General features: G+C 42.7%; 3 protein-coding genes across 9 annotated transcripts in view; 2 read left to right on the top strand and 1 right to left on the bottom strand.

Moving 5' to 3' along the window:
- The window catches only part of INPP4A (inositol polyphosphate-4-phosphatase type I A), a 135,857-nt gene extending 126,684 nt beyond the window's left edge, over positions 1 to 9,173 (top strand). For 3 of the 7 annotated variants that reach the window (XM_056127955.1, XM_056127947.1, XM_056127923.1), the window contains one exon: positions 8,530 to 9,173. In XM_056127955.1, the coding sequence (XP_055983930.1) occupies positions 8,530 to 8,662 (133 nt within the window). In that variant the 3' untranslated portion in view covers positions 8,663 to 9,173. Of the gene's footprint in view, positions 1 to 4,020; positions 4,990 to 8,529 lie in introns of those variants that run through there. The other 4 variants (XM_056127940.1, XM_056127909.1, XM_056127916.1 and 1 more) reach the window with 3 other exon arrangements.
- A 2,630-nt stretch (positions 9,174 to 11,803) lies between these two features.
- LOC130036021 (cytochrome c oxidase assembly factor 5) lies at positions 11,804 to 14,621 on the bottom strand. Its single transcript, XM_056127989.1, has 3 exons — positions 14,391 to 14,621; positions 13,445 to 13,528; positions 11,804 to 12,125 (listed from the first exon to the last, which is right to left on the bottom strand). Exons 1-3 carry the CDS (start codon positions 14,487 to 14,489, stop codon positions 12,084 to 12,086), a joined length of 225 nt encoding a protein of 74 aa, XP_055983964.1. The 5' UTR covers positions 14,490 to 14,621; the 3' UTR covers positions 11,804 to 12,083.
- Positions 14,622 to 14,653: 32 nt separating this feature from the next.
- On the top strand, positions 14,654 to 24,642 carry UNC50 (unc-50 inner nuclear membrane RNA binding protein). The gene is given in 9 exon segments (XM_056129015.1): positions 14,654 to 14,769; positions 15,708 to 15,976; positions 16,653 to 16,742; positions 16,745 to 16,774; positions 16,992 to 17,031; positions 21,492 to 21,560; positions 21,562 to 21,593; positions 22,461 to 22,511; positions 24,590 to 24,642. Coding segments are annotated over 9 exon segments (750 nt in total).
- The last annotated feature ends 1,890 nt before the right edge of the window (positions 24,643 to 26,532 follow it).

The following is a 26,532-nucleotide window of genomic DNA, read 5'->3' as shown; positions in this document are numbered from 1 at the left end:
AATAGTGCTCTCTTTAAAATCGAGTCAGAGGCAATGGTCCAAGCTTGCAGACTCTGAACAGGACTGAACTGAAAATGGGCAGCCTTGGGTGGGTATTGGGTTAGGAAGCTTCTGGGGAGCTGGGGTGCAGCTGTGTGCCATGCCTGGCATGTGGCCTGGGTTTGGGCTGGCACGCGCCTTCTCAGCAGGCGTCCATGTGCCTTACGCTAATTTTTTCCAAACTTGAGTAGAGAAAACACGTCTGCAGGTTGCACTGGTTGCTCTGCTTCTCTCCCCTCGGACACGGTTTGCTTCGATGAGCAAAGTGTCTCGTGAGTGTTCCTGGTAAGGGCCGCAGCTGCCCGCCCGCCTGTCCGTGTGCCGTGGCCACCTCCCCCTAATGACGTTCTGATTCTGAGGCAGCAGGTGTGTTTGCAGAATGAACCCTGGGACTAAAACTGTCTCCTGTTGATCGATGCCTTGTTTCCAGCCCCAGGGAGCACCTTACTCACATACCAAAAGAAAGGATAAGAAACTGGTTTTCCTGTCGCCTTCAGTGTAGTCACCAATGCTGTCCTAGTCTCGTCCCTACGGTCACCTCTACTGAATGTTCTGTATCATTTGTCCTCTCACCAAATTCTTTAAATCGTTCGATTCTCTTATCCTTTCTGTATGTTTCTGCCATTTGACCTTCTCACGATAATGCACCGAAGTGATTCCTGAGCACCTGCCTCTTGATAGTAACATTTGGGGAGAATGAACTGTTTCGTCCCTGTTTCGTCTGTTGAAGTTCATATGAACCTCTTGCCTGTTCCCTCAGGGCCACTTCTTAGCACACTCCCAGAAAGCTGGTCACCCTCACTGGCCCTAGGAGGGAGTCACAGGAACTCAGAGGCCTTGTGCCCTTAGTCTTAGTGTCCTAGACTGTGGCGGCAGGGCCTGGGTTCCAGTGACATCTGTGCTGGAGGTGGTAGGAAGGGCACTCTAGCGCTCTAGGGAGATGCAGATCCCGTCACCCCCATCTGAGATGGAGCGAGAAGTGCAGGGGCGACTCTGAGGCTGTGACAGACAAGGAGCCAGCCCCTTGGGTGTGCTGTCCTGAGTTCGGCATCTTCTGACCCAGAGACCCTTTCCTGTCGCAGTAGCTCCAAGAGCCTTGCTGAAAACAGCCTGTGCTCTGCCTGAGCCGGGGGTGAAGGAAGCAGCTCCCGGGCACCCAGGTGCAGCCTGCACCCTTGGTGGCCCTGGCCACTGACTTTCAGTCCTTCTCGGACGACAGCACAAAGCCACCATGGCCACTGGGATGGTGTGCGGTGTGCAGACACTGCATGCAGGGCTATAGCTGCAAGCCTCAGATGTGTGTGAAACCATACCAGAGCACGCCTTACAGCTTCCATCACTGGAGAAATTGATACTCCTTGTAGGAAGGTCGGGAAATGCAGATGAGCCACGGCACTCGTTGTGTCTGTGTGCACACGCACACATACCACCACAGAGATTTTCCTGTTGCTGTTGTTGAATGTGGACAGCGCTGGAGCCTGGAGGTGGCTCTGTGGGAAATGCACACCCTGACACGTGAAGCCCTGGGCTCCCATCCTGACCGTTGCCCACTGGAAGTGGCAGTGCTCATATTTCAGAGACAGAGGGGCGCACAGATGTGATTATGGTCAGTGTACACACTGGTTATTTGTGCCTGAGTAATACTCAGAACAAACATGTACAGGTACAAATGCAGCTGGACCTGCTTACTGTTTAAGCCTCCTCACTTTTCACCTAACCGTTTTGGGATCATTTTCTCAGGTTAATAATATAGAACTTACCATTTTTTAGCATACCATAATTTACCCAGTTTGCCATCATTGAATAGCTTGTACTTGTGGAGGAGAGCGAGGTTGGGTCACACTCAGCTATGCTCAGGGCTTATTCCTAGCTCTGTGCTTAGGGATCACTCCTGGTGGGGCTCAGAGGACCATATGTGGTATCACCGGTAGAACCAGGTTGACCACATGCAATATCTTGTCCCCTGTGCTAACTCTCTAGCCCCATGTATACAGATTTTTTCAGCTTCTTTTATTTCTTTTGGCATTGCCAGGGTGGAATTTAGGGCCTTTCATGCGTGTAAGGCATAAGCATTACATATCTATCTCTTTGCCCCCCTCCTTCTTAGCATTTTAAGCAGTGCTGCAGTAAATATCCTTTTCTCCACTGGTTCCTCTGGTGAAAATCATATGCCCCTTTGGGTCAGGAAGATACTAAAGCACATACCTAGCATGGACCTGATTTGGTCCCCAGCACTCATGGCCCCCAGCACCACTGGATATGTCCTTACTTAAAAGAATTGACTTTGTGACGCTCTGTATCCAAACTAACAGCTGTTCCCTGTACCAATCACACTACCCCCTGCCCCCCACAGCATCCTACATGATAGTTTATAACACAGAATTCGAGCTCGTCTTGCCTCTGCCACCCAGACTCCATGTCCTGCCAGTCGTAGACTCTGTGTGCATTGCCACCTCAGCCACCTATCCTTGCAGCATTGTGGGCACTTGCCACATGCATTTACTTGAGGTGACCCTGTGGCACCTGCTGCTCTGTTCTCTGGATCACCCTACTGAGATGGGCACACATCTACTCATAGAGCATACCCAAAGTGACCAGCCATGAGCCAGTAGCCTGAGTGTGGTGGTGGCCAGGCCGCGAGTGCAGTGAGAGCCTGTGGTGGGGACAGTTAGTGCTGTTGTGCCATTGAGGGCAGGAACGCATCTTGTTGCTCTGACGTTCTCGCTTGCAGTCTGTTACCACACTGAGGAGTAGTGCATGCAGGCCAGCGAGTAGGAGGGGCCAGGGAGGCAGAGCGGAGGGCCAGGCTAAGCAGGTTTCATCGCTCTGCTAGCCAATGTCTAAGCGTTCTCACTTGAAGAACAAAAGGCTGTGAGCTGTGTGAGCTATTGGCAGCTCATAGTTTCTGTGGCTTAAATACTTCCTCGGAATCTAGGCTCACCTATCAGTGCACTGTGGAAGCTGGAGTTTGGGAGATTTGTTCAAGCCACCCAAGTCTCTCCTGGCTCACCAGTGTCCCTGTCCCCAAACCCAGGCTGAAACCTGCTATGAGAGAGCCTTCCTGAGTTGCTACAATGGCTCGCTGGGCTGCCCTGGTGGGGGATGGGACTGGAGTGGCCCACCACAGCCATTCAGGACTCCCAGATTTCTCTGGGCAAGCCCAGGAGGATGCAGCTAGATGCTGCCTGTTCCGCCTCATGTGGGCCCTCTCGAGCTGCCTGCTGGGCCCTGGTGCTTCTGGCTCTGTGTCCCTGCCCCATGGGTGGGCGGGCACTGAGCACGGGGTCTTTTGCTGCTGCCGTTCTGCCTCCCTCCGTGCTTCTTCACCCCTAAAAAGTGAGAGGGGGTCCAAAGTGACTACCCTGAATCCGGCTGGAGTCCATTGTTGGGGAGCATCTTCTCACACAAGAACTCGGACAGGTGGAGACTCCCGTAGCTCGTGCCTGGCCACTGCTGAGCCAGACAGCTGAGGCGAGTCTTTGGAGGTCAATGGCTAATCAAGAGGCAGCTGGGCAGAGGCCACTACGCCAGCCCCCGCTCGGGCATCTGTGAGAAGGTCAAACCTCAATGGTTCTTCATGTTCCGCTTGCTTCTCTGAGCGCAGCATGTGAGCATGGCGTGACAGCATGCACTTGTGCTTGGCCAGCCGAGAGAGAGTGAACATGGAAAACCATTCAGCCAGCCGACATGTGTTTGTTTTCAGTAGACAAAGTATTTTTCCTTATTTTTCACTTCTCTTTCTCTCTTTTTCTTGTAACTGTGCTGCTTTTGTTTTGGTATTCCTTCCACTCCCTTTTCTGCATACCACCTTTCTTCCCCCACCCCACCCCCACTGTTATGTGCCATTTCATTATTATTTTTATCGTATCTTTTGGTTCTTCTCTTTTTCCATACTTTCAATAAACTCCATCGCTCATGTCTCTCTTTTATTTCCTCTTCCTTTTTTCTTTTCCTTTCTCCCAAACTTTCTCCTTTTCACAGCATTGGAACACGGGAGGTGGTCACCCAGAAGAACTTGAGCGGCCTGGTGCCCATCCGAGACTTAAGACTAGACCCCAGCCTCCTCTGTTCCATCCCTCTGTTAGCTCTGAGCCCCAATTTACTGATTGTGTGGCTCTTTCTGAGCATAGCATACCTGCTGTCCAAATTGCGTTGCAAATGAATGCCATGATGAAAAATTAACACTAAGTCACGAGCAAAACAAAAGTGCCAGAATATGTCCAGCCGCCATGTACCTAACTGGACAGAAGGAATGTGTCAAAGCGTGGTCTGCCAAGAAATAGTTTATGCCTTACGATTTGGCTTTTTGTTGTTCTGAACTGTACATATACCTGCCAAATTATTTCACCAAGAGGACTTGTTGGTTTAAAGTCTGCAGCTCTGAGTGCTTGTAACATGTTTTCACAGTGCCCTGTTGCCACATTGTTGAGCTCACCTGGAAGTACTTGTACTCAAGCTCTTACTTTCTGATGTAAAACTCTTTATTACCTGTATATTTCATGTGCCCTGTTTCCAAGAGAAAGGAATTCTGTCTGAAAAGCATTTGTATATTTGATACTCTTCTTTATTTAAATGTACTGCTAATCTTTCCTTTCCTTTTGAAAAGAAATGAAAAGGGTAGATGCTTTCTAACTGGCTCCTCTAGATAAACCTATTTAATAGGACAGGTACTTTCTGCTTTCATTTCAAAGCGTAGTCTCTTAAATTACAGTAGCAAACACTTTGCAGAATCACATTTCCTTGCTTATGTTTGTTATTTCTGATTTGTAATGACACAGAGCTATGACTAGAATAGCACATTATACCAAATAAGGTACATAAAAATAACTTACTGCATGTGACATTAAATGCGCTCTTTTAACTCTTTAAATATATTTAAATGATTCCAGAAATTAGTGCAGATAGTAGAAAAGGCTATTAAAATGGCATACATTTTTAAAATTCAAATAGTATTTTTTTCTTATTTTAAAAGTTACACCTTTTATTTTGGGCTAAAGTTTAAATATCTTTCTCTCTTACAAATAACTGTGACCAATAAAGAAAAATATCAAAGAGAAGTCACCCCAAAAGTGAGGCCTAACTTTTGAGTAGTTGTGCTAGATGAAAAGTGTTTCTTTGGCTTCTGCTCTTAATAGTGGGCCTGGCTATAAAATAGGATGATTTAAAATCATAACATTGTATGTTATGCAGTAGGGTAAATGTAATGTGCAAATATAAAAGAACAAATTGGGGGGAAATTTTATAGATTATTTCTTTAAAAGAAATAGTAGCATCTAGTTTTTGGTTCAAAATGTCTTGTGCTCCTATTTTTGCCCTTTAACTTGCTCCCCATATATTGCATTTCATGAAAGTGGATTTATTTCTAGCACTTTAAAGAAATTAGAAAAATTTACAAAAGCAGATTTTTCCAGAAACCTCATATATAGTTAATCTCAAGCTGGCACAGAACCTGGAAGAGGTGGTAGAGCACAGGCCTTGCAGGTGTGAGATCAGAGCTAGGTTTGGTCCCTGTGCTGAATTCTCACCCACCCCCAAGATTTTAGAACTTGTTCAGGGATTGCTCTAGTTTGGCATTGGATCTGAGTCTAGGGATTGTAGAAATAGTTAAATATGAATGACAAGCACCAGGCTTAGACTTTGAATCCTAAAATGGAGGGCTGTTTGCCTGCCACCCCTGGAAATGCCTTTCTTTCTTAGACCTCCTGAGCATATCAGGAGCAAGTATCATGGCCGCAGGCAAATCCATTCTTCCCTGTGCAAGTGGCCACACTCTTCTTGAATCAGCAAGGTGGCTGGTGTGTGGTATAGCTCCCAGGAACTGGTAATGAGCAATGTGGCCTCGGCCTTGAGTCGCTGTCCAGGGTTCTGAAGAGTTGTGTGGGCCCTTTGCCCTGCTTTTAGTCAACATGCTGACCACAGCTCTCAAGGACCATTTCGCTTACTTCATCTGAAAGAGGGAAAGACACATCCACACACCATCCATTTCCCATCTCATGGATGCCCAACCTTTTCTAGGTCAGCCTGGGATGTGTGTTGCTTTTCTGCAGAATATATGTCTGAGAAAATTTCTCATGATATCAGGCTATGTGTTATATATCCCCCCCCAAAATTTTTTTCTGCTATAGTGAAAAATAATATGAGAAAAAGATGGGGTGATTCAAGATAGGGGAGCCAGTGATATTTGGTGGTGGTGGTGTTTAGGTTATTTCTAAACTCACGCTAATGCCAAGATAGTAGCCAGCCTGGATTTCAGTGTGTCTTTCTGCCAGTGTTCCAGATGAGATTCACAGTAGATGATCCCCAATGGAAAAGCAAACCCAAAGGTTTCTCTTATATTAGCTGTCACTTGACATTCCCATTCTAATTTTCCACAGCAAGGATGAATGCTCTTGAATTTATTTACTGAAATTAGTTTTCAAAAACCATGTGGCTGTGAAATAATTCAGTCTCTCTTGCTTCTATTCAAGTCCTCAGTGTAAGTTAGAGCCTCCTGGTAGCAGGCAACCAGCCAGCATGCTGAGTGGGGGTTTGAGCCCTGCCTCTGTAGCAGGTCACACAGTCCCCTTCACACACTCCTTAGGGCCAGAGCTTGTCTCAACACACCCACACTGTGAAAGTGACTGTCTGCATGTGACCTGCCACCTTCATCAGATCGTATAAATCATGAACGTTTAACCGAAAGTAAATATAATATGGATTGAAAAATCAGATTGAGCCAGAGCGATAGTATAGTGGGTAGGGCGCTTGCCTTGCAAATGCTGCTGACCCCAGGTTTGGTTCCCCAGCATCCCAGCTGGTTCACTGAGCCCACCAGGAGTGATCCCTGATTGCAGATCAAGGAGTGAGCCCTGAGCATCACCAGGTGTGGCTCAAATACCTACCCCCCCAAAAAAAAAATTAAAATGAAAGTATAATCTTGTTTCTAGTTTTATAGATGTTTTAGCTAGCTAGACAAATAGCTTCTTTAGTGTGTAAATAAAAGTCAGGATTGAAAAATGCAAATTCCCCAAAGCAGTCTGAGGTAAATGAGAGGTAGCTGCTTTTTGAGCACCTTCCCTTTATAAATGGAGAAGCCATATTGAGAATAGTGTGATGGTGTAAGCACTTCCAAAGATTAGACAGGACTGTGTATAGGAACCTATAGCTTTCAGTAGAAATTTTTTTTACCTGATTATTGAATGTTACACAGATGTGACTGTCACTTACTCTAGGGGCTCCTTGCTCATGTGCCCAGGGCATTTCAGCCCCACTACTGTGCTGGTGGCAGGAAAGCAGCTGAATTACCAAATTAGTTGACAACAAACAGATGGATACTTTTCTAAACTTCCTGAGCTTTTAAATAAAATTATTCTTATGAAAAATACTTTACATGTTCTTGATAATAAATATGTCCAAGCTTTTTTCTCTTTAAAAGGCTTGAACAATTTCTAATGATATATTTTTAGATTGCATGACATAATGGTCTTCATACAATTTGAGATTTTTTTTAAATCATAGTTTCTTGATAACTGCAAATTTTACATCTCATAAGAAGGACTTTTGTATTCAATTTGATAACTAGATTTTATTGCCAATCTTCAGATACTATCAAACTATAAAGTTCACAGTGTCACCGGAAGTCATTTACATTTAGAATTGTTTTTGTCTGTTAGCTGTTGTGTCCACACCAATTCATTTCCCAGAGAACTCCCTTGATGCCCTCATCTGGGAATGTGAGCCTGGCACGGCTCCTGCCACTGAGTTCCCTTGATCAACCTCCATCCAGTGCTGCAGGGGTGAGGGAGCTGATAGCCTTCTCTTTGGAAGGGAACTCTCAGGTCTCACTGGCTTAGTGGCACTGTTGTGAGAAATGGCCACAATAAAGAGAGCCCACCAGGAGGGCATAAGTGGGGAATTCCCCCTTCATGCTGCACCTGTCCTGCTAGCCATGCAAGCATCCCACGGACTGCTGGATTGTCTTGCACCATGGACCACTTGGTGGGTCTCCTAGGTGGGGACAAGCTCATTAGCACTGCCTCTTTGTTGTATTTTGCAAGGAGAACCAGCATTTTGAATCTGGGGTCACTAATGACTACTGCATGTACAGAAAAGATGCGGCTCTTTCAGAGTAGCTCTTGTCCTTTCTCCACCAATCTGCCATTGTAACAGAGCCTTTGGACAACTAGTTATGCTAGAAGTCTCAAATCACTGGAAAGGAAGTACATGGAACCATAAACCCAAATAGAAGTTTGCTTCCACTTAGATCTGATGCTGCTTTTGGAAATGCAAATCTTGCCGTCCCATACAGCATGCGCCCATCTCTGTGCTTCTTACTTGCCTTGTTCAGAAACGCGCCATCTGACATGTGTATTGTAAGTGAGTCCAGCACCCATTTAAATGAATCAGCCTTTTATTTCAATGCTATGAAAATAATTCATTTCATCTTAGTTTTAAGTCTTTTCTTTTTTTCCTTTTTTACTGCTGTCATTTCTTGTGCTTGTTTTTCCCCAGTGAGGGTTGTCGAAGAGAAAATACAATGAAGAATGTTGGAAGTCGCAAATATGCATTTAATTCCCTGCAGCTGAAGGCTTTCCCCAAGCATTACAGGCCTCCCGAAGGGACTTACGGAAAAGTTGAAACATGAAAACACTCGGTTTCCTCTAATTAGCTGTTATATAATAAATGTGGGTACCCAATAGTGTCATATATGAATTCTTCAAGAAGATCTGAAGGATTGATTTTTATTTTTGTTTTAAAAATACTTCTCTACAGAGTCTCTGAAGCATGTTTTCTTTTCCGTTGGAATCAGTAGGAGGTAATGTTGGCTCAGTAGTGTGGATAGTAGCAACTGCCCATTTAGATAGTCTTCAGCTACAGCCACACCAACACCATCAGTAGTTGCCCACATGAACCAAGTTAGATTTTTCGGAAACGCTGGAAGACTCTGAAACGCCCACTTGGGTTGCTGCTCACCTAACTTATTTTTCTACTGAATAACTCAAAACTGAGCATTGGGTTACAATCTACTTTTTAAGATCCTGAATGTAAAACAGTAAATAGTTATCTTAAATCACTGGATCCCAGGCAGACAGAGAAGTGTTAAGGAAGTTTTGGGGAAAGGACCTCACCTATAGAGTAAATGGTTCTGAAGAATATTTAAGACCCCTCCCCCCCCATAAAATCAGAAACGGAAGTGAAGGTTGAGCTTAAGACCGTGCCAGCAGGTTCCTGTGAAGCTGTGCATGCAGTGGGAGCTGCATCTCACTTCTCCGCTCTGAACAGGCAGTCCCCTGCTGGCTCCTGTTTCAAGCTCCCTGTCCCTCCCTTTCTCTACATGTTGAGCTGTGTCACTGCAGGGCTGCTTCTGTGGTGCAGCTGATGCTCAGACACCAGTGGGCACTTCTGTTTGTACACAGTTGAAGCCTGAATTTTTAAGAACTGGGGGTTGCCCAATTAATCACAGGCTACGGACAATGCAATCATGTTTGAATGTCTGATGAAAGTGTCATCTAGGTTTATAATACTGTCACCTAGGTTTAAAAAACTGTCACTATCCTCTTCTCATCCTATTATGTGGTATGTCTATTGATAAAGTTGGAATTACATCCTCGAATGGGATTTTTAAAAGGAATTAATGGACCACAAAACTTAGAAACTTCATAGAGAAAATTTTCATCATCTATTACAAGGTGATAATGAGTCTTTTTTGCACATAGCAGGTTTTTTTTCTTAGTTCATGTTTTATCAATTCTGTTTATCATAATTATGCTGTTTACATGTTATTTAAAAGGCTGTAAAAAGAAATATATGTGGCACCTCTTCATGATGCTGATCCTAATGAATTGTGACCCCTTGGGGGGAAATTCTGTATCATAACAGTTTAGATATTATTCTTTGGGTTCCTTTATAAATGCCACTCAGGAATGTGTAAGAGATTGGACCTGGGGAGCTGAGCCATAGGCAGGCCCATCCTTTGGCAGGACCGCAAAGGGAGCAGGTCCTGGGAAAGGATGGATCAAATGAACTTCCAGATCACTCTGCCAATGCAGAAGTCAATGTAGACCAAGCCACTCTCTCCCAGAATCCTCAGCGGGGCAGTTCCCACAGGCTGAGCGTGAGCCACCAGTGGGAATCGTGCTTCCCTAGCTCCCTGGCAAACCTGTGCTCAGTACAGAGCAGAATTTCTCAGCAAGGGCTCTATGTGGGCTTCTGGACTAGCCTAGGGAGACCACTGGAGAAAGTCCTATCAGTGGAGTGCCACGGCATGACCAACGAGTAGGACGGGAAGCATAGAAGGGAAGGGCTGGGAAATGCTGCTCTTGAGGAAGGGGGCAGAGAAATGCCAGCAAAACCATTGTGGCAGTAATGGCAGCTGCTGGCACAGTCTCCTGGTGGCTCTGTCTCTGCTCAGAGACTCTTAGTTTCTAAGCTGTCTAACTTGGTCTTTTACCTCTCCACCATTTTGTGATTTTTTTTTTCCCTAGTATCTATGTAATTCAATACTTTCTTATTGAACATCACTACCTTTTTAAAAAAATTATGTCTTTTTAGCTTAAATGTTACCCTGATGGTTTTCATAATTTATTTTTGGTCTAAAGTGCATTAAATAATCTGCATTTAATCAAAAGGGAATATAGCAAATGTGGAGTCTCCTGTGAGAAGTCTTGCATGTGGCACCATTATTGCATTATTTTCATAATTTTAGCCTCAAGTTTTAGGTCAACAGAAAACTCTAAGACTTGGCTAATCATGTAGAAGTTTTCAGGTTTCAGCATTCTCACAAGCATTCCTGCCAGGCTGCCTGTTCACAGTGGCCGGCTAATGGAAGGACATGTGGCAGTGGCCATGGCCAGCAGCTCCTGAGCTAATGTTGGGGTTTGGAAATTTCGGTTGCCAAGGCAGTTTCACAGGTTGCCACAAGATAGAGGTTCTTTTCCTTGTTGGGCTCCCATTTAAAAAGAAATGTTGGGACAGACTGTAACCCTGTGATGTGATGTGGATTCTGTCAAAGCACCTGCAGCACAGTTGCCTTTGGTTCCGTTTAAAATGTATAAAAATTGTATAATAGTTTTGTCCCTACACAAATGTATTCACCAAGCTTAGTGCATTAAAGTACTTTTATTTATTTGTTGGGGCAGTATTAATATATGTAAACATATAGTTACTGTTTTATATATTCTTAGCTCATTGAAGCCATGTATGCTGTAAATGTGCTAGTCTTCAGAATGACCAATAAACAACTGACAAGAACATTAAACTTGATCTTGCCTGATTCCATGAATTATATAAGCCCCCACTCCCAATCTGGGCTGAGATTTAGCAAGTGAGTATTAACTATTATATTTTTTGTTTGGGGCCACAGCTGGTGGTGTTCAGAGCCTACTCCTGACTCTGCTCAGGGAGCATTTCTGGTGGGGTCCTGAGGACCACGTATGGTGTTAGGGCATGAAACGTTGCAAGACCAGCTTCAACCTACTATACTATCTCTCTAGTCCCACAACAAATATTTGCTCACCAGACTCCCCAAGTTATGGATTACAACTGTTCCAAATGTCTTCTCAGTTCACACTTACAGAAGATATACAAATTGTGTCATTCAGTCAAGATTCAAGATTGAAAACAATCATTATCTATTCTTTGTGCTTTAGAACAATTCTCAAAATACATTTATTATGCTTCCAGCCCATAATTGTTCAATTAAAAACTGCTATCAAAAATAGAATTCATCTACTTTCTTCAGGGTCCAATGGAGCAGAAAAAAAGATCCAACTGATACAGCAAGCAATTTTTTTAATAGCTCTTCCATCTTTATTTATTTTCCTTTTTGGGCCATGCCCAGTGGTGTTCAGGTGTTACTCCTGGCTCTGAACTCAGGAATTACTCCTGTTGATGTTTGAGGGACCATATGTGATGCCGGGGATCAAACCCAGGTTGGTCACTTGCAAGGTAAACACTCTACCCGCTGTACTTTTGCTCTGGCCACAACAGCAAACATTTCTTACATTGGACTCTATAGACTAGAGAAAATCCTTTGTTGATTTTATTTTGGTTTCAGCATAACAGAATCAATATCCTTTTCTTCCTCTGAATCTTGATCTGGCATCCAACTGAAAATAAATGTATGATGAAATAAAATTTTGGATAACATAACTACTTAAAAATATCTCGGGTATGGGATATCACCACACAAATGTGGTGAGATAGTTCCCAGAGCAATCAAACTGGCAAATGGCAGCATTGCCAAGAAAAAAAAAATGCTATTAAAAACAAATTTCACTTTAAGGTTATAATAAAAGTCTTTTCAAGTAGAATTCAAATTATATTTATCATATTCTTAGAACTAAACATAAAATGTTCATCTTCTTGCACGCAACATTTAAAATTATTTGTTCTAATATTCTGGGTTTTTTATTTTGGTGCCACATCCAGTAGTGCTCAGGGTTTACTCTTGGCTCTGAGTTCAGGGATCACTCCTGGAAGGGACAGGGGACCATATGTGGTGGTGCTGGGGATGGAGCCTATGTGCAAGGTCACATGCAAGTCAGCCACGTGCATGTGCAAGGCAAGCACATGGACTCAATTATCTCTCCAGGCCCAAAAAATTCTTTTTTAAAAACATTAAATGACAGGAAAATATAGCAAAGAACTGTGACTCAAGAAAGAAAAGAGAGCAAAACCAAGTCTCACTTTACACTACCTTGGATCTGATCTGTTAGCAAATAAGCTCAAGTTCTTTGGTTTCCCATCATAAATGTTGTGTGCCCAGAATGATCCCTGAACAGAACCACGTGTAAGCCCTAAGCACAGCCAGGTATGACCCCAAAAAGAAGTATCCTGAAGGGATATACAAAGCAGGTTGTAAACAAACAAAAGCCCATCTCTGTAGGTTTTAAATTTATATTTATTTTTGGCCACACCTGGTGGTGCTCAAGGCTTTCTCCTGGCTCTGTGCTAAGTGGTCGCTCTTTGTACAGCTCAGGAGGCCATATTTTTTTTTTAATGAAAATGAGTGGAAGCTCAGATTTATAATGTCCCCTTATGCTCTCTATCTACTGCTTTTTCTCCTAATCACACCTTTATGTCTGGCATCACTTATCTTTCTCAGTCCCCACATCCCGGTTTGTTATTTGAAAAATGACATAAATCACAATGAGCAGCATTAACTTTTGCCTCTTTTACTAGAAGACTTCATCCTAATACTTTGCTAGATTTGTGAAGATCAAGAGCTGTGTCAGAGAAGAGGCAGAGCCACATGAAAATTACCTCTGAATGCCACCTTCTATGAACTCACTTCAATAATTTATATTGTCTACATCCATTTTCCCCACTGATACCACTGCAGCTTCTACTTAGAATTAAGTTGCAAACAATGAGTTCTATCTACATAGCATTTTTTGCATGTTTTTAAAAATATTTAACTACTTACCATTGATCTTTTACATTCAAAAAAGGAGTATTTCAAAGCTTTGCAGTTTCCTTCTTTCAAACACTGCCGAGGGGATTTTCCTTCCTAGACAAGACATGGAAAATGATGTAAATACCTGGGAAATGGTCTCATAAGTACAAAATAACTTTTTGTTAAGACAGTTTCTTCGGGGGTGGGTCAGAGAGCTAGTACAACACGTCAGGTACTCGCTGCTTCATCGAGGCGACATTGGTTAGAATTCCCAAACCAGTTATGGTCCCAAGCAAGAGCCAGGAGAAGCCCCTCAGTACACTGGATATACTGGATGTACTAATTGTACCGCCAAAACCTCCAGTTAGAACCTTTAATACAGTAGAAAAGGCACTTATGAAAATGCTGCCGGCAGAGAGAAAGCACCTTTACTTTCTCCCTAATTGGCAGGAAAGGGTGAAGTGCTGGCGTGAGAACACAGATCCCAGAGGTTGATTTCTGGAAACTATATAAAACAGCAGCTAGAAAAAGCAGAATGAACTTGATTTTTTTTTTAATCACCTGAGGTCTTGGCATTTATGACTTGCAATTCTTAGGGGGAAGGGCTTAAAATCATACATTATTACTACTGTTAAAGAAATGAGTATATGAACATTATTAGCCTTGTCAGTCTGGGGAGAAGGCTCAAACTACACGAGTGTAATAACATTGTATAAGCTGATGCTCCCCCGCAAACAACCCAAGATGCCATCTTTCCACAAGCTTTCAGCCTGTCTGCCACTGCCCAGTGGAAAGATGCATCCAGGCACTAAGAAACTTAGTTCATCCTCCTCCAGCTCCATTCTGAATGGCACTGCCAGGAGTCCCTTCATATCCACTCTCTTTTTACAGTGGGGCACGTAGACTGGGTTGAAGCCTCGCTTGCAGCTGGGTCTGGTCCGCTGTAGCTGCCCACCCGGGGGCTGGGCCGTGCTACCTGCAGTACGCAGTCCGACCGCAGCAGACAGGCGCCCAGGTCCTCCTTCACGCCCGCGCACGCGCCTTCCTCCGGCTTGTCCTCGTAATAACGGGGCATAGCTGCCACTCCCGCCCGCTGCGGCCCGGAACCGCTTCCTCTACCACCGCAGCGACGCGGCCAACAGTTACCCGAAGCCTCCACGAAAGACTCCGGATATCCGCAGCAGGAACTTCCGGCGGACCCAAGGGCCTCTGTGTGCGCGGCGGAAGTGGACGCAGGTGATGCGTCACTTCTGCAGCGCCGGGCTCGTCGCCGGAAGCGAAAGTGAGCGCCAGCGGCTGCTGAGCGCCGGTGGAGGGGTAACGTGGACCCCAGTGGAGGCCTCAGCGGGCTCAGGGTGAGCCGTGAAGACCTGCCCCACGTTTGCGTACCGCTCGGTATCTGCCGGGTGTCGTTTCCTCTGTGTAACCAGATAAAATCGAGTGGAAGTCAGACACGGCGGATAGAGTTTTAGTCTGCGTGTACGCAGTGTGTCAGGCGTGCTTCCACGAACACTGACGTTCACAGCCAACTGGGCGTCCCGAGTTCTCACTTGCCCTGAGCTCAGCCGCTGTCGCGAGCGGGTAAAGCACGGGGCTTGATGGTTTGCATTTCTGTCACATTCTGGTAAATGAGTCGGCGCTGCTGCACCTGGGAGAATATTTTACGTCGTCGGTAGCGTGGTTTCTCTAAGCGACTTTCAACCCAGGGTTAAGAGCGCGTCATTTTGAACCACATTAAGTGCCGGAGTTTGAATTCTAGTCCTTTATTATCGCAGTGCCCACAAGCTCTGGTGGCTTAGCCCCACCCCTCCCCTAGTGTCGTCGTCAGCCTGTCTTGCTTCGGGGACTGATGGAGCAGGGAGCAAAGTGAACCTTTACAAATGTTGCTGCCCTGTTCCAGAGGGGCCGTGAGGCCACTATCCTGCCCAAAGTGCAGTCTGCCGTTCTCGAAGGCCCCAAACTTACCATGGAAACAATTACATCTGCTTACACCCCCCCCCCCCCCCCAGGCATTGTTTTCTTGACGATGCTCAGGGATAATTCCTGGCTCTGCACTCAGGACTTACTCCTGACGGTGCTCGGGACCATATGGGATGCTAGAGATCGAACCCAGGTCCTCTTTGTGCAGGGCAAAAGCCCTCTCCGCTGTACTATTGCACAGACCCCTCCATCTGTTTTGGATACCCGGCACTTTGGGAGTGGGGAAGATATACCGCCTTGCCAGATTTTTCAGGTGAGGCGTGTTGTCAACAATCCTCAGATCACTTGTCGAGACATTTTCCCTCCCATTTAGGAAGTTGTTTCCAAGTACTGCAGTGAATTTGCAGACACAGGGGAATGGGCCTTTGAATTCCAGGGATACAGCTGGAGCAGAAAACTACAAATACTTAAGGCCATTTCATTTCCAGCAGGTAGACTTTGAGTTTGTCATCTGGCAGATGCTCTGCCTGTTCATCTCACCACAGAGGGTTTATAGGAACTTTCATTATGGAAAGCAGAGGAAAAATCAGTGAGCCAGAGAGAACGCTGCTTTCTTAGTCTTGCTAAGTATATGACTGTATGGTGTCTGCTCCCCCACGGTGGATATGAGGTGCAAATAGTGTTTCGGGCTAGATTGACTGGTTTGGAAGATCATTTGTTACAAACGTCTTGTAGATCAGAATTGGGGGATATCCGAAGCTTTCTCTTCCTTTACGATGCCTCAGAAATCTCACAAGAAAGAAAGTGCTTCTGGGTTTTACAAGACCCAGACACATGCCAGCATAATTTGTTACTGTAGGATTTTTTAAAACAGAGGAATTACTGCATGTTTTTTAATTGACGTGAAGTGACAGTGAACTGAAAGCTCGTGAGAAAAGGAGTATCAAGAAGAGTAGAAATCTCTGTTCACAACCAGGCAAATCCACAGTGAGAAATTTCTTTCAAGTCCCCCAATAGTGTAAGAAAATGATCCTGTATATCCTATGGGTGTTGAAGGGTAATTGAAGTGTCTAGTTACTGTACTGAATGTGGAGCTGCCATGGAGAGACAGGAGCCCCCTAGTAAGCTCTAGAAATCTCTTAGAAAATATTCTGTGTTCTAATGCGGTATCCCTTTCTTCTTATTGATCTTATTGATCACACTTAATAATAACATATTTGGGGTTTTGCTATTATTTATCTCCTCCAAGACATTCAGAGGCTGGTACTGTGTCCCATATTTCTAGAATCTAGCAAAGTAAATAAATCTTTCTTTACAGTGTCTTCCCCTATAGGATTTGGATTTGTGCTCAATATGGGACTTTTTGAGATGAAAAAGCTGCTTTGGGATGTATTCATAGACTGTGTAGGCATGGTCTTCTCACATCAACATTAATGTGGTACAGACTGTAGCTGTAGTGTTTTTAGATACTGTAATAGAGCCTGCATTTGCTTGTTTTAGAGGTATAATAGCTGCCAGAAATTGAACCAAGATATACCAAAAGCATGGATTTTGACCACTTGTATTTTAATTTATAATCCTGTAGTAGTACTGATAACAAAATATTCATCAATATGTAATCATCAGACTGCACCAAATGATTGAGTTGAAATAATGCTTATATGAACAAAATACTTGATTAGGAAAAAAAATATGTAGTTCTGTTTAAATTTCATCCTGAATAATGGTACAGTTTTTTGGTTGCATTTGTTGAGAGGTCACTTCCAAGATGCTTAAGAGCTAGAGAATTGTTTCAGGGTTCTCAGTCTTTGAGATTACATGAAATACACTTGAAAAAAGGATTTATTGTTAAACCTTTGATACCTTCTGAGATATGCGCACAAGCACAGGTTTTTCAGAAAGAATTCTCACTCTGCCTTAGTCTAGGCTTCATTTTAACAACAGAAGCATATTGAGTATAAATCTAGTGTTTGATATTTCAGTTTATCCAAAAATAAAAGTGCTCCTATATGGTACTGATAAGCATTGCTTTAAATTTGTAGATGGTTTTTGCACTATTTTTATTTGTTTGGGTTTAGGGCTACACCCAGCAGTGCTAAGAACATACTCCTGGCTCTGCTCTCTGGACTCACTACTGGAGGACTCAGGACTGTATGAGGTGCCAGGGATCAAACCCAAGTTGACTGTGCGAGGGTCACTTTAGCTCAGGCTTTTGCACTACTGACAGTCTAACATTACTTTTTATATTACTTTTTCTAGACAATTTAATTATAGTGTCACAGTTCAGTCAAATTTGATAGCCTATTTGGAGATATGAGGGTCTCATAGATCTGGATCTGTGTTTCCCTGCATTTGGGAAATTTTTCAAAATATACTTGATGTCATTTCCTTTTCTGAAATTCCCAAAATGTGAACAGTTTCATTTTATTATATCCCATAAATCTTATAGACTCTGTGTTTGTTTTAGCACCCCTGAGTAGATAATTTCAAACATCCTTTCTTATGGTTTGCTAATTCTTTCTTCTGGATTGTAAAATCTGTTTTTGAAACTTAATTCTTCAGTTATATTCTTTGAACTGTAGGATTTGATGTTTAGCTTGATGGTTGCTATTTCCTTGTCTCACTTCTCACTTTGCTCATGAATGTTCTTAATTTTGTTCTGACTTTGGTGTTTTGAAGTTCAATTATCTTTTTTTTTCCACAGTTATGAAGTTGTTTATGATTGGGTTTCAGTCATACCATGTTACAACACCTTTCCTTTCACTAGTGTCCATTTCCCACCACCAATGTCCCCAGGTTCCTCCACCCTAACCCCAGCCTTTGTCTACCTTTTTTTTAATTTTCAAAGTAATATTTATTTTTTTATTTATTTTATATTTTTATTAGTGAGACATCATGAGGTACAGTTGTAGAATTACAAATTTTTGTGCTTGGGTTTCAATTATACAGTGATCAAATACCCATCACTCCACCAGTGCCCATTTCCCACCACCACGGATCCCTGTATCCTTCCCACCACCCCATCCCCCCCATCCCACCCTGCCTCTGTGGCAGGGCATTCCCTTTTGTTCTCTTTCTCTTATTGGGTGTTGTGGTTTGCAAAAGAGGCAATGGTTGACAATCATGTTTGGTCTATAGTCTACTTTTAGCATGCTTCTCCCATCCTGGGAGGATCCTCCCAACACCTTTATTTGGTGTTCCCTTCTCTATCTGAGCTCCCTTTTCCCCTAGCATGTGTGGCTGGCCTCCAAGCCATGGAGCAAAATTCCTGGTACTAATCTTGGCCATTCTTGGGTGTTAGTCTCCTATTTTGTTACTTTATGTTCCCCAGATAAATGCAATCTTTCTATGTCTATCCCTTTCTTCCTGAGTCATTTCGCTTAACATACTTTCCATGTAGTACCACTTGTATGTAAATTTTATGACTTCATCTTTTCTAACAGCTACATAGTACTCCATTGTGTAAATGTACCAAAGTTTCTTTAACCAGTCATCTGTTCTCGGGCACTCAGGTTTTTTCCAGATTCTGGCTATTGTGAAGAGTGCTGCAATGAACAAACAATTGCAGATGTCACTTCGACTATACTTTTTTGCCTCTCTTGTTTTTTAGTTCACTAAACTTCCTGGCAAGCACTACCGCCCTTCTTCCCCCACCTCTCTTTCCCGCCCCCATCTCTCTCCTCTCTTCTCTCTTCTCTCTCTCTCTCTCTCTCTCTCTCTCTCTCTCTCTCTCTCTCTCTCCCCCCTTCCTCCCTCCCTCCGTCCTTCCCTCCCTCCCTCCCTCCCTCCCTCCCTTTGTCTACCTTTATTTAATAAACTTCCTATGTTTAATAATCCTATGAAGGATTATTCTGAATCCTTTGACAATAAATTTGTAAGATTTTTCCCCACCCTGGACCATACCTGATAGTGCTTGGAAATTACTTCCCACTCATTTATCAAGGGTTACTTTTGGCAGCACTCATGGGTCTGTGGTGCCAAGGCTTGAACCTGGGCCTCCCACGTGGAAAGCATGTCCTCCAGCCCTTTCAACCATTTTAGATTTCAATTTTTGTAGGGTCAGTTTTTAGAAATTTATTGGTTTCTGTTGGTTTCTATCAGGTCATATGTATCTGATTTTTCTGATTCTTTTTGTTTGGTAGGTTTTTTGCTTTTGGGCCACACCTGGCAGATTCAGGGTTTGCTCCTTGCTCAGTGCTCTGGATCACTCCTGGCAGGGCTTGGGGACTATATAAGGTTCCAGGGATAAAACTCAGGTCAACCATGTACAAGGCAAGCACTCTACCTGTTGTGCTATTTCTCCAGCCCCTTTTCTCTGATTCTCGATTTCTAGTTTGCTATCTGTACATTCAAATAATGAGACCTTCTTTCAGGCTCAACAAAATTGTTGTTTATTGTTTTGGGCAGATACACTTCTTCACCAGTCAGTGCAGTTTGGGTTTTGGAGTGAACCTTTCAGTATATTCTTTAGTCAGTGGGGCCTGCTATTATGGTCTGTTTTAGGTAAGGTAGCTATTCTGAAGATGAACAAGGAGGATGGAGGCCTGTGCCACTGACCATTATCTAGGCCTGGCTCGTGTACTCTTGTGTACACAATCAGTGTCTAGGCCTGGCTTGTGTACACTCAGTGTCTGGCTCGCATACAAACTCAGTCTAGGCTGGCACGTTTACACACTCAGCATCTAGACCTGACTATGTAAACAGTGTCTAGGTTGGCTCATGTGCACACACTCAGCATCTAGGCCTGGCTTTTGCACACACTCAACATCTAGGTCTGGCTCATGCACACACTTAGCATCTAGGCCTGGCTCATGTACATATTCAGTGTGTAGGACTGGCTATAAGCTCGGTCACGGTCCTCCTGTTGTTCATCGATTTTTTCGAGCGGGTCCAGTAACGTCTCCATCATGAGACTTTGTTGTTACAGTGTTTGGCATATCGAATACGTCACGGGTAGCTTGCCAGGCTTTGCCATGCGGGCGAGATACTCTCGGTAGCTTGCTGGGCTCTCTGAGAGGGGCGGAGGAATCGAACTCGGGTCGGCCATGTTGGCTGCGTGCAAGGCAAACGCCCTACCTGCTATGGTATCGCTCCAACCCCAGCTGTAAGGTAGGCTCCACAATTGTCTGTATTCTCTGGACGGGCTTCCTAGATGGCCAAAACTGGATATTCAACATTAGATATGGCTATAAGTTAGCTATAAGTCACTGGTTTTGTTCAGGGAATTCCTGGCTTTGCCTACTCTTCCCATGGTGCATGTACTGCTGGGTGTATCAGTCCCTCAACTCATGGGCAGCCCTTCAGGTCAGGTGAGCTAGAAGGCACCATTCACTGTGGGTGAGCTGTGTCTTAGCCTCCTTTTGGGGCATAGGTGATCCTCAATTTAAGGCAAAGTGCTACTTGGAGGATCTGAATCATGTAGATCCTTCTTTTTCAGGTTGTCTGGTTCGAGAGTATGCCCCCAATGGGCTGTACAGAAAATCTTAGCTGCTTGTGGTATGATTGCTCGGAACTTGTGGCATAAAGTTCTGTTCTACCAAGATCCTTCTCCCTTCTTCGTCTCAGTCATATTCCTGGTGGTTCAGCTCACAATTCCCCAGAAACCCCTGTGGGTAGGATCAGAATTGAGATTTGCCTGGGCAGTGCCCAACACTCACTAGAGGCTTCCTCTCTACCGTTCCCCCGCCTCTGGGTTTTCTTCAGCACTGGAGATGCTATTTACACTGCATAAACTTCTCTACAGAGGGACAGTTTGGTCCAAGTGAATGTACTTCTTATAGCTTCTGACAGCAGTCTCTCCTCAAGCTGGCTTCAAGAGCATCTCAGCCCACCCTAGGTGAAGCATACTCCCTGCTGTCTTGTTCTCAGTGGTTCCTTTTGGGGAATGAGGGATAAACACAGGGACCTGTTGCACAATGTTGATGTCATGGCGGAACTATCAACATTTATTGTTGCTTTTTTTTGTTATTATCTGCCCTCTGTCTTTATTGTCTGTCCATATACTCTCAGACATGTTTTTATTATAATAGTTCTTTCCTCGTTAAGTTAAAGCAGAACTTTTTCTGCTTGACACATAGATGGTAGAAAATAGGGGGTTCACTTAGTTTTACTTTACATTGTTAATTTTATCCTTTAAGTTTGCCTAAAACATGTTCAGTGAAACAATAGAGTGGGCATTGTTATGTGGAGTGCACTGTGCCTTTGATGTGCATCTGAATGCTTTTTATTTTCCTAGTCATTCTGCATTTCATCCAGATGGGTTTTGTTTTTATTAATGTAGAATTTCTCAGAACAGTATAAAAATATTTTCATTGTTTGCCTCCAAAAGAGAGAATTATATGTGTGAATTGGCAGATGTTATCCTGACAGACATATTCATTGGATATTTAGTTGGAAATACTTTATGGTTGGCTATACAGAGTCAGTGTATTTCCTATCAAAGCTACAATAGCATTTTTTAAAGAAATTGAATATACTAAATATGGAATCAATAAAAGGCCCCATATAGCCAAAAGATGTTGGAGAAATAAGAATAAATTTTTAAGCAGGGGCCAGAATAATAGTACAGAGCGTTTGCTCTGCACATGGCTGGCCTGGGTTTGATCCCCGGTGTCTCATATGGTCCCCCCAGGCACTGAGGAAGTAATTCTTGAGTGCAGAGCCAGGAATAACACCTGAGTATTGCCAGGTGTGGCCGAAAATTAAAACAAAAAAAGAATTCTTGTAAATTGGAGTCATAGAGTACTGTAGATAGGTTACATGCAGCTGACCTGGGTTCAGTCCTAGGCACATATAGGTACCCCAAGCCACAGCAGGAGTTATCCCTGGATGCAGAACCAGGAATAAACCCTAAGCAAAAAAATTAATGAAGACAGCAAAAGAGATTTTTAGAACAGCCAAAGAGAAACAACATTTGCAACATATGGATTCCTGAGGAGAAGAAACACACAAAGGAAAAGAATTAATGGTGGAAGAAATATTAGCTGAGGATTTCCCTAGTCTGAGGTTAGACATATGCCTAATCCAGGATACCAAACAGTTTCAAGGAAAATAAATCTAAATAGACACCCCCCCCCCCAAGACATGGTGTAGTCAAAATGGCAATACCCAATGTGAAGAATTTTAGCAATTCATAAGAGCAGCAAGAGAAAAGCGGACATGGGAAAAAGGAACTCCGGTAAGGCTGATACTAGGTTTCTCAAATGAAACTCTACAGCAAGGAATGGTATGATGGACCCAGTAGTGAATGAAAAAAAAAAAAACTCCACCCAAGATCCTCAGTTCTGCTAGTTTATCATTCAGAATTGAAGTAGTGATGGAAAGATTTTTGAACAACAGGTAGACATTCATTGCCTCTAAACCAGCTCTGCAAGAATTACTAAATGGTCTATAAAAAGGCAAGGACATCCGATTCAGAAGCAGAAAGACATGAAAAACATAAAATGTGGGAAAGGAAAGATAATGCCATTTATGTGATGTGGTATGTGAAAAAGCAAAGGAAAGGAATAGATAATGTCAAATGAAAGCAAACCCTTGTACTCCGACAACAGAGAACTAAGGATACCAAGCTTTCTATAAATTTACTTTGTATAAATTTCAGTTTATTAAAAGCTGTAAATAACAAATAGAACAAATTGATTTGGGAAAACTGAACCATTTGACGTTTTAGGCAATATATCAAATATGTTAAGATTTTACTGTTCAGCTCTGAGAGTATTTCTCCCTTGTATGACATTACCCAGTTTTTAGAACCATGTTTGTCCCTAAATTATGGTGAAAGTAGTATTCAAGAATCATTAAAGAACCTCCTTAGAGTAGGCATGGCCATAATGATGGTGTGATAATTACTAATTTTTTTCAATGTGCGATCTTTGCGAGGCTCCTATATTGTATGCTTAGTCTCAGTAATCATCACCCCATTTTAAATATGTGGAAACCAACATAAATAGGTTTGCATATCCCAAGAACCACAAGTTTGGTAAATGATGAAGCTGATACAGCCAGAACACCCCAGTGATTTCAGATCTTTATTAAAACAGTGACTGTCATGAACAGACAAACAAACCTGGGCATTACCAATAGTAACCAATAGTTAGTAACCAATAGTAACCAATGCTAGGGCCCTAAAGACTTTTTACATACCTGCCTCAATATATCATCTATTACCCCAGTTTTCTTTCCACTCGTCTGCCCCTTCCCTTTTTTATTGCTACTTTTTACAAAGCAAATCAGACATTTCAATAGTCTACCCGTGAAACTAACAGATGTCTTGAAATATGTAATCTTGAAGCTATTTATTTGCACACCCATTTCCTTTTAAATTCAGTAAGGAAAAAATTCAATAAAGAAAAATTATTTTCCTTCTCATTTAAAAGGAACATGGGATATCCTGTATTGCCCTCTTGAGGGAGAACTATGAACAGCTTCACCTTTACTTGTCAAGTTTTAGTACCTTCCCGACTTCCTTCAAAAGTGGTGGAAAATGGGCACTGGTGGAGGGATGGGTATTTGATCACTGTATAATTGAAATCCAAGCACAAAAATTTGTAAGTCTACAACTGTACCTCACAGTGTTTCACTAATAAAATTTAAAAAATAAATAAATAAAATTGTTAAAGACCTTGAAAAAAAAGTTGTAAGGCACAAGGAACTAAACGCAGAGATAAAAAACAATTTCACAAAAAAAAAAAAAAAAACAATTTTACAGTGCACTTTGTAGCAACCTAAGAAGATATTTGCTTTCTTATTGAAATCCTCCCTTTTGGTATTGGGTCTACCTTGTTTTTGCCTCTCAGTAGGATTTCATTGAATGTTGTATGTTTGAATTATATTGCTTCCTGAGATATATATTGCCAGTAATAAACTAATGCTGTAATTAACCATAACATTTCCCCCCTCCCTTCCTCTGTCTCACTCTCCCTCCCTCTCTCCCTTTCTTCCTTGGTGGTGCCTGGGAGCCATTTCCCGCTGGGTTTGTGGGTGGCTACTCATGGTGTTTGGAGGAACCACGGGTGCCAGGATCCAGCCTGTGCCTCCTATACATGAAGCACTTTCTCCAGCCTATTGAGCTGCCTCTCTCGGTCCAACTATAATTGTTTCAGAGGTGGGAAGGTTCGAACCCTTCATTTAACACTTGAGTAAACCAAGACCTGAAAAGATTGGGTGTCTTGTTCAAAGCCACAGAGATGTGATTGGACCAGATCCCAGATCTTGCTTTTATCCTTGTTCCCCTGACTCTGTGACTACCCTTTTCAGATCGTTCACATTTCATCAGTGAAATTGACAACCTTACCAATGTGGGGAATTAAATATTTAACTGCAGAGTTCACAAGTCAGTGTTTAGTCTTCTCCCCATCTTAAAAATGTTTTCAGAAATTCATATATTTGCATAATAAATGTTGCTTTAATTTTCCTCTCTCCAGGTTACAGATACTTGATTCTGGAGCATTTGTGTTGTTATTCATTTGCTGACATACTGCTGTGCCTTTGTGTGCAATTTTGAAAATTTTTCGGCATATATATAATGCCAGCGATTTAAATATGTCAATAATATTTAGCTCTTCAATGTTTTTGCTTTTAAACAATGTTACTATGAGAAATTTTTATTTGAGGAAGTGTCGGTTTCAGACCCCTAAATCTAGAATTTGTCAGGAAACTTTTATCCAGAGAATGGAGAGTAACTTCATTACTAGCAGTATGCATAGTAGTAGTATAGTGGTAACTCAGACACATCAATAGGTGCATGATTTAATACCTTGTTTCAATTCTTTGGGTGATTTTATTGGAGAAAATTTCAAGTATTGTGATGAGTCATTATTAAAAATAATATTTTGAGTGTATTCTGTTCTAAGCATGCTAAACATTTTGTATACATTAGCTTGTTTCTTGGAGTTTCACAATATACTTAATAAAAGGGCATTATTGTTATCTCAATAACTTGCCAATGTTCTCAAATACACACGGTTAATTATTGGCATCTGCCTCCGGAACCAAAATCCTTAGCTCATGGGAGGAAGTATTAAGCCAAGATTTTACTTGACTCATTTTAATAAAGCTGTAATTAAAAGTACTGTGCAGAGGATAATGAATAAACACCTTCAGATAGAATTGAACCCAAGATAAAGTTCTGTAGTGGTTGCTGTTTAGTGATTATGCAGCATAGAATATTTTTTCCATTTGTTTGTTTCCAGCAACACCCAGGCACTACTCCGGCACCACCAGGAGTGACCCGTGTACTCCAGCCCTCTCCCCAGTCCCCAATTTAGAATCTTGACACTAATAGCTAGAGTATAGACTTTGTCCAGAATCCTGGCTCTGGGGCCAGAGAGTAGTATTATATTCTGCTGACCCCTGATCTATTGGCACCTGTATATGGTCCCCAAGCACTGCCAGGAGTAACCTCTGACCACCAGAGGTGTGGCCAAAAAAATGAAGCTTACCCCCAAATAGAAAATCCTAGCTTTAACAATATTGAAAGCAATTTAAGTTATACAAGAGAAGAGGCTGGGATATGGTTCAAAGGGCTAGTGTGTATGTTTGCACTGGGGAGGTCGAGGTCCCATTCCCAGCAACATGGTTCGCTAAGCACTGCTAGAAAGTAACCCCAAGCAATAAGTACCCTGGGAGTAGCCATTGAGCACTGCCGGATGTGGCCCTTAGAGAAAAAAGAAAAAGTATAACAGTATAGTGAACTTAGCTGTATTGATTACCCAGTTCACTAATATTCAACTCAGGGCTAATTTGATATAATTTAAATCCTACTCTCTTCATGTTATCTCCTTAAGCAAATTATACCAATTCAGACCTCAAAGCTTTTTCATATGTAGATGCTTCTGCTTGTATCTCTAATAAGAATTCTTTTTTTAAAAACCATCAGTGGCAGGATCTATATATCTGGCTCTAAACCTCTCATCCCTGGTATTACATGCCCCCTGTACTGCCAGAAGTTCACCCATAATAATAAAAAAGTGAAAAGCACACTCATCAAACCTCTATAACTCCTAAAATTCATAATACTCCATGAGTATATATTGGTGTGTCTCTCAAGTGTCTTGTAGTTTCCCCTTGGTGGCTCACTTTTTTATTATAGTTTTATTTTATTAAAAATACTAAAATCAGATTGTCATCTGAAATTCCCGAGTTTGAATTTTGTTGACTGCGTTACAGCAGTACAATTTATTATGCACCAATATGATCAC

Source organism: Sorex fumeus, unplaced genomic scaffold (genome assembly GCF_029834395.1).
Source record: "Sorex fumeus unplaced genomic scaffold, SorFum_2.1 ptg000006l, whole genome shotgun sequence".
NCBI lineage: Eukaryota > Metazoa > Chordata > Mammalia > Eulipotyphla > Soricidae > Sorex > Sorex fumeus.
Note: the sequence above shows the minus strand (reverse complement) of the source record. Positions and strands in the feature narration are given on the sequence as shown.

Excerpts from the sequence above, each read along its gene's own strand:
- LOC130036021 (XM_056127989.1), bottom strand. The coding sequence starts at position 14,489 with ATGCCCCGTTATTACGAGGACAAGCCGGAGGAAGGCGCGTGCGCGGGC. Across the intron at positions 13,529-14,390 it reads GGTCGGACTGCGTACTGCAG|GAAGGAAAATCCCCTCGGCA; the intron begins GTAGCACGGCCC and ends TGTCTTGTCTAG. Across the intron at positions 12,126-13,444 it reads TTGAATGTAAAAGATCAATG|TTGGATGCCAGATCAAGATT; the intron begins GTAAGTAGTTAA and ends ATTTATTTTCAG.